At 58.4% G+C, this 7,230-nt stretch overlaps 1 protein-coding gene across 1 annotated transcript; it reads left to right on the plus strand.

The window, feature by feature from the left end:
* Window positions 1–482: 482 nt before the first annotated feature.
* Window positions 483–4,643, plus strand: KLHDC8B (kelch domain containing 8B). Its single transcript, XM_056501837.1, has 6 exons — window positions 483–519; window positions 1,193–1,657; window positions 2,207–2,371; window positions 2,571–2,795; window positions 3,043–3,144; window positions 3,942–4,643. Exons 2-6 carry the CDS (start codon window positions 1,285–1,287, stop codon window positions 4,136–4,138), a joined length of 1,062 nt encoding a protein of 353 aa, XP_056357812.1. The 5' UTR covers window positions 483–519; window positions 1,193–1,284; the 3' UTR covers window positions 4,139–4,643.
* The last annotated feature ends 2,587 nt before the right edge of the window (window positions 4,644–7,230 follow it).

Raw genomic sequence — 7,230 nt, forward strand, 5'->3', positions numbered from 1 at the left:
CCCTTGGCTCTGCCTGTGCTGGTGGGTGGGAAGTGCCTTTCCCAGCGTGTTCATTTGCCTGGCTCAGCCAAGTGGGGACAAAAGTGTTGGTGGAGGTTTTGAGACCCATGTGCACATTTCCTGATGCTGCTGAGAGACCCCAGCAAGGTTGTGCTCAGAATAGGTCTGAGCTCATATTCTGTCCCTGCACTGGTGACAGGACAGGGGTCCTCTCCAGGGTAGGACGGTGGGTTCCCGACTCCTTGAGCCCGGCACCGTGTGCCTCTGGCACCAGCAGCGTGCAGCAAGGGAGGGCAGAGCCAGGGTCTCTCCAGCCGCTCTCCCTGCGATGGTTCCTTCCCGGCAAGGTGAACGCAGCAGCGGCACGGCGGGCCGGTGGCACCGGGAGGGCCAGGCGGAGGGGAGCGAGGCACGGCAGGGGGGCCGGGGCGGGCGCGGCGCCGCCCCCACCGGCAGCGGGCGGGCCCGGGGCGGGCAGAGGCGCGGAGCGGCGGGGAGAGAGGCAGAGCGGGCGGAAAGGTGAGCGCGGTCCTGGTCCCGGTCCCGGCGGCAGGGCGGCGCGGAGCGGGCTGTCCGGGCATGGTGGAACGGCCGTCCAGGGTGGCGGGTGGCAGTCCGGGGAGCGCCGGGGCGCGGGCACTGCAGCGGGAGCCCGAGGGACGCCGGTGCCTGCGAGCTGTGGGCGGGAGCCCTGTGGGTGCGGGCTGCGGGGCAGTGCGCCGGAGCCCCGCGGGTTGCAGGCTGCGGACTGCGGGCGGGAGTGCGGGCAGCACCGCGGGTGAAGACGGTGCTCCGACAGCAGGAACCTGGCGGGGTCTGGATTGTGAACGCAGACCCTCTGCAGGGTACGGACCCGGGGGATGTGGGTAGAGAGCCCCGGGCGCGCCAGAGTCCCGGTGAGTGCGGGCTGTGTACCAGCATCACCGGGTTAGTGGGAGCCCAGGGTGCGGGAATCTCGGGAAGCGAGAGCCCTGGTACGTGCGGGCAGAGAGCCCCGGGGAGTGGGAGCCCGGAAGGACGGACAGGGAGCCGTGGGGGGCAGTCAGGAGCCCGGAGGGGGTGGGCACACAGCCCGGGGTGCAGCGCGGAGCCCCGCGGAGCAAGAGCTGTCGCACCGCCTAGGGGAGCTGACTAGCTGGGGCTGGGGGGAGCGGTGGGTGCTTGGGGTCCGACTCGGATGCTCTCCCCGCAGGAGGCCGTGTGCCGGACCAGTGCCGAGCCGGGCCGGATGGGCGGCACGGCAGGGCCAGAGCCCGGGGACCCCCGGGCCGGCTGAGCTGGCCCATGGCGGCGGGCGCGGGCGCCTTCGCGTGGGCCACCTTCCCCGCTATGCCCACGCGGCGCGTGTACTGCAGCGCCGCGCACCGCGACGGGCAGCTCTTCGTGCTGGGCGGCTGCGGGAGCGGCGGGCGAGCTCTGGGAACTGCTGAGGTGCTCGACCTCTCAGCCCAGCGCTGGACCACGCTACCACCACTGCCCACGCCGCGGGCTGGCGCTGCCGCTCTCGCCCTGGGCAAGCAGATATTGGTGGTGGGCGGTGTGGATGCGGCACAGAGCCCCCTCGCTTCCGTTGAGGTCTACCACGTGGATGAGGGCAAGTGGGAGAAGAAGGCAGCGTTGGCTCAGCCCTCCATGGGCATCTCAGCTGTGCAGAGAGGTGAGGGATAGTAACATGTTGTGATTCTTACCCAAAGTTTGCTGAGCATCCTTGGAGTCCTGGCACAACGCAGCATGCCAGGAGGCAGGGTTGGACCCTGTGTGTGGTGCCCATATCTGCTCCCTGGACAGGGATGCTGTGGCATGGACCAGGCTGCAATGTGGTGGGCAGGGCAGAGATGTCAGGGCAGTGATGGGAATGGGCAGGGGTGCTGGCCACACTGGAAGCAAGAGCAGGATTTGGCAGTATGGCTGTGTTGCCATGGTGTCTCCAGGGAGATGATACTGCCGAGAATAATTAGAGAGGATGGCCTTGTGCTCTTCTCTGATGGATGGGATGGGATGGAAAAGGGGGCGAGAGAGTCCCAGTGCGTCAGGGCATTGCCAGGCTCAGGCCTGGCTGTAATCATTGTCCCCTGGCTGCCCTGGAGCAGTGTCTGGCTGTGGGGCTTGGTGGTACTTGTGCTGCCTGCCCTGGTGGACATGGGGGATTCCCAGCCCTTCAGTGCTGCCCACAGACCCCCCTGACTCACTGCTGCCTCTTTTCCAGATGGGGCTGTCTACGCGCTGGGGGGAATGGGTGCAGACACCTCTCCCCAGGCACTGGTCCGTGTCTATGAGCCGGCAAAGGACCACTGGCAGCCCCTACCCTCCATGCCCACCCCGTGTTATGGAGCCTCTGCCTTCCTGCAGGGAAACAAGATCTTCGTCCTGGGTAGGTGCTGCTGGGGCAAAGTGAGCATCCTCTGTGCCTCGACCCTCTCCTTCCTCCATTCCCAGGCCAGAGAATGACATGGTGCACCCCAGGGTGGCTCCATGCTGCCCAGCACTGCAGCCAGTGGGCCCAATCCTGCTTGCTGAGCACACCAATAGTGCCAGCTTGGGGCACTGGCAGCTGTCTCCTCTGTGCACAGGAGGCCGGCAAGGCAAGCTGCCTGTCACCGCCTTTGAGGCCTTTGACCTGGAGACAAGGAGCTGGACACGCTACCCCAGCGTGCCCAGCCGCCGCGCCTTCGCCGCCTGTGCCATGGCTGATGGGGTTGTCTTCAGCCTGGGAGGGCTGCAGCAGCCAGGACCCCACAACTTCTATTCCCGTCCCCATTTTGTCAACACCGTGGAGATGTTTGATCCTGCGCAGGGTGAGCTCCATGTCTTTGGGTGAGGTGGAAGCATCTTCTGTGGGTCCATGATGACTCTGTGGGTTGGTGAGGGGTGTCTGTGCCTGAGGGACATGATCATCTGGGCTCTGAACATCACCCCCTTGCACCCAGGTGAATCCTGCCCTGTGCTCCCTGGTCCCATGGAGTGATTAACCTGGGGGTGTCCTAGCCTTGGTGTGTAGAGGGGAAACCCCAGCAAACGATGCTTACTCCCTCTCATACCCAGGTGTGTGGAGAAAGCCAAGCCGCACCATCCGTATGAAAGAGAAGAGAGCTGACTTTGTGGCTGGATGCCTGGGAGGAAGAGTGGTGGCCGTGGGTGGCCTCGGTAATGCTGGGGGTAGGCGTGTGGCCATGTTCCCATCCCCATTCTTTGTGGCACAGCAGTGATCTGCATGGCAGTAGGGAGGTTAGCTGTGCAAAGCCAGGGGGTTACTGCACCACTGTCTGCGGCAACATCTCTCTATGCCCTCACAAGTGCTGGGGAGACCCTACTGCCCTGTCCCACAGCCTGAGCCACTATGCCCCTTGCCCCTTTCACCCCCCAGTCAGGCTTTTCCCAGCTCATGTGCAGCATGCTGAGCTCACACAGCCCATGGTGGCTCAGCTCCGCTGTGCAGGGTTGCAGCATTCCTCTCCCAAGGGAGCTGGGGAAAGGTTAGTGCTGTCACTCAGCAGAGGGGATACAGCAGGAAGGGCTGCCTGGGGAGCCTGGTGCCAGCCACAGCAACCCCCAGCCCTGCAGTGAGGGCTTCCAGACTCCCAAGGTCGTTGTGGGAGTAAGGAATGGTGCTGGCTGCATCCCTGCAGTGTGGCATTGCTCCTGAGTCCTGCCGCAGCTGGAGCTGCCCTCCCTTATCCCTGCAGAGTGTTGGCACGGGGGTGGGGGGGGGGTGAGGAATGACTGAGGGGGCAGAGCTAGCAGGTGTGGTATTAGTGCCAGCTGCCATCCCTATGGGGACTCTGCCAATCCTCATGTGCCCCCACTAATTGCCTCTGGGATCTCAAAGCCTGTGCAGCTCAGGGCCCCTGTGAGGCATCAAAGGGATGTGGAGGGGGAAAGGCAGAGCCTGGGGTGCGGGGCTGGGAGCTGCAAGGGGGCTGATGTCATTCTGTCTTCAACAGGGAACCAGTCCTGCCCACTGAACTCAGTGGAAGGGTTCAGCCTCTCGCAGAAAAAGTGGGAGCCACTGCCCCCTATGCCCACTGGCCGCTGTTCCTGCTCCAGCTGCCCAGCGCCCAGCCTGCTCTTCGTCATTGGTGGTGTGGCCCAGGGTCCCAGTGGCGCTGTCGAGGCTCTGTGCTTGCGTGATGTGCCCTGAGTAGGACTCCAGGGACCAGCCCTGGCCAAGCACCAAGTGCCTGAAGACGGGGACAGGGTGTGTGAGCACCCATGTGTTCACCCAAGGTGACCTGGCTCCAGGAAACCTCTGTCCCATGATGCCAGGCACCAAAGCAGCTGCAGTTTTGGGAACTTCCAGCTCCTGCAGTGCTGTGGCAATGAAGCCCAGGGCAAACTCCTGCCTGGTGGGATGGCCGTCACCAGCAGTGTGGAGGGAGCAGCAGTGGCAGGACTGGCGCTGGCCTCACTGCCCTGTCCGGCCCCATCTGTGCCACGGCGTATCTGTGCCGTGTGTGTAGCAGTGAGTGCTGTGTCGTCGTAGACCCAGTCGATGTCTCATGTAGCACAGAGGTGCCCTGTAGCTCAGTGCCTGGGAGGTGATGTAGCACCTCAAATAAAAGAAACGTGGAATTTTATCCCTCTGGAGTCATGTTGTCTCTGGTTATCCTACTTCAGGCAGACATATGCCACAGCCTTTCAGAAAAATCCCTCCCAAGGCAGAGTTTAGTGACCCCATACTGTTCTCCCCACATCCAGGGTGAGTGGAGCAATGTGATGTAGAGATCCAGTTCCTGTTTGGAGAGGAGCTAAGCAGTGGCTGTTCTGCCTTGGCACAGCCTTATTTCTGCTTGGCCTTCTGTGGGTGAAGAGGCCATGGGGAGTGAAGGCAGCAGCAAGAGAGGGACTTTTTTGAAGGGAGCCAGCATGTGAGAGTGGCAGGGAATGTTGAAGGCTGCCAGGATACTGAGAAAAAATAAGAGGTGCCTGATGTCAGGGTTTGTGGGCCCTATCCAGCACTACAGCCCCATCTCAAAAGATGGACCATGGCTGGTGTGGGGGAGAGCTGGGTACAGCTGAGTCCAGCTTCTGTAGGCAGGAGCACTGCAATCCTGCTTACTGGCAACCAGGAGGGGAATGTAAGCTCCATACTGGTGGTGTCTGTGGGTGGTGTTTAGAGGTGCACTATAAAATCAAGGGCGGTGACACTTGAATTACTCAGTGCTGTGGGATCACTTGAGCCTTGCTGCTCTTGGCTCCACACAGAGTCCCATACCAAAAGCAGAAAGCAGGTAAGGGATTTGATCTTTCAGTGGTGCATTAGAAAGATCTCACAAGTCCAGGTAAATATCAAGTACATATGCCTGACCTTTCAGAGAGTACAGCCACCTTGAGCCTCGTGTTGGCCACAAGGCTGTAGAGAGAAGACTGAATCCCATCAGAGTAAAGCAATATCCGACACACTGCTGGGGCAGGCTGTGCTATGTCCTGGGGGCATCACAGTATGGGAAAAGTCAGAAATTATGAATAAAAGAGCATTTAGAAGATATTTTCGTGTTGCTGCTCCATTACCTCTGGTGCCTACCTGACACAGTGACTGCAGGGTCCATCCTGATGCACTGCATGACTGTTTGCCTGTGATTTGGGAGGAACAGCTTGGGATACCTAGGATGATGGTACCTCAGCTGGAAGCATCCCTGCATCTGCCTCTGGAGTTGCCATAGAAACCACCGTTGTGCCAGAGCCAGCATCAACAGTGAGCCCCAAATTAGAGCCAGGAGGATGCACTGGCAGCTGTGGAGGAGGTCAGTGATTTGTGGTTGGGCTGGACAGAGAGACACCTCCTCTGAGCACAATGTGCTCCAGCTTTCTATGAGTGTTCCATAGCACTCCCTGGCCTGTGCTCAAACCCTGGTGGACTTGTCCTTCTCAGGATCCTGGAAGGTGATAGGCCCCTTGTTCCCACTTTGGTATGTCTCCCCACCCTGACAGCTCTTTCCAGAAGCCACCAAGGCGTGTAATAATTCCACTCCTGCTAAACCTTTAGTCATGGAGGACCCTAAATCATGGAGCTGCATTGGAAATGCAGGCATGATTAATAAGCTTTTCCCGCAGGAGCATCGCATGAATGGGATAAATCAAGATGCTGAGTCACCAGCAAATTGACATCCCTATGTGCCAACTTCACAAGCTCCCTGCTGCTGATGGGGTGCCTAAGGCTACTTTTCCAAATTCAAAGCAGTGGCAGCTGCAAGAGCCAGAGGATGCAGAGGGGGAAGCTGGAGCTCAGGAGCCCCTCTCTGTTGCAGTGTTTCCAGCAGTGAGGCTGATGATCCCATCCCCACAGGGGTTCGCCCCTCTGTCAGCAGCACTTTGCTTCCTGCAGCACTTTCCTGGCACATTGACCCACCTTTTGGCTTGGCTCCTTCACCTGAGTGGAACAGAAATATATGGCCTTTCATTTAGTGTGGATTTCTCATTCTTTCCTATCTCTGCTTTTGAGCACAAGACCAGAATCCCATTTAAATGAGGGGAGAAAAGTTACCAGGAAGATGTTCATGGACATCTCAGGAATGGAGAGATGAGGGACCTGACCACTTTTGCAGACTAATATGTATTAACTTAAGAGCTCTTGTGAATTTCTAATGAAATGTGCTATGAAGTTAAAGAAATTGAGGGATGTACCAAGTATATTGCTGTCTATCTCCTGGAAGCTTCAGTTGATTTTTACGAAAGGAAGGACTACAAGTATCTGGCTGCCCTCCCTAATGCTAGAAGCACAGACTGTTATTTCAGATATAAGGAGAGCTATGAGCCAGCGCCTGGCAACGTGGTTAATCTCCCCAGAGTGTGTTATGGATGGGGGAGATGGAAATGGAGGTAACTGTCAGACCTATAATTAAAAAAATGTGTTTCCATATAGAAATTTCTTTCCGTTGTCAGGAGAGATGGAAACACAAAAATCTCATTTATCATATTCCAGAAACTTGCTAGACCAGAAGGCTCCAGCCACATCAGAAATAGGAATAGCTCTTTCTAAATACCTAAAATAACAGTCGAGCCTTATCGCCAGTGCGCACAGCACCAGCAATTCCTTTACTAATGGCAGTGGAAATACTGCAAATGGATACTGGACTCTACAGTCTCTTCTGCAGGAAGATCTGGGCCAGCTTTTCAATTGTGAGCACTGAAATGTTGAAAATCACTCTTTATGATGCAGGGCCATATAGGGCCCAGATGCACAGCAAGGCTCTTGGCAGCAGTGCCATGTACTGGCCTGTACAATAGAGCTGT

This window comes from Oenanthe melanoleuca, chromosome 12 (genome assembly GCF_029582105.1).
Source record: "Oenanthe melanoleuca isolate GR-GAL-2019-014 chromosome 12, OMel1.0, whole genome shotgun sequence".
Classification (NCBI taxonomy): Eukaryota; Metazoa; Chordata; class Aves; order Passeriformes; family Muscicapidae; genus Oenanthe; species Oenanthe melanoleuca.

Excerpts from the sequence above, each read along its gene's own strand:
- KLHDC8B (XM_056501837.1), top strand. The coding sequence starts at position 1,285 with ATGGCGGCGGGCGCGGGCGCCTTCGCGTGGGCCACCTTCCCCGCTATG. Across the intron at positions 1,658-2,206 it reads CATCTCAGCTGTGCAGAGAG|ATGGGGCTGTCTACGCGCTG; the intron begins GTGAGGGATAGT and ends CCTCTTTTCCAG. Across the intron at positions 2,796-3,042 it reads GATGTTTGATCCTGCGCAGG|GTGTGTGGAGAAAGCCAAGC; the intron begins GTGAGCTCCATG and ends TCTCATACCCAG.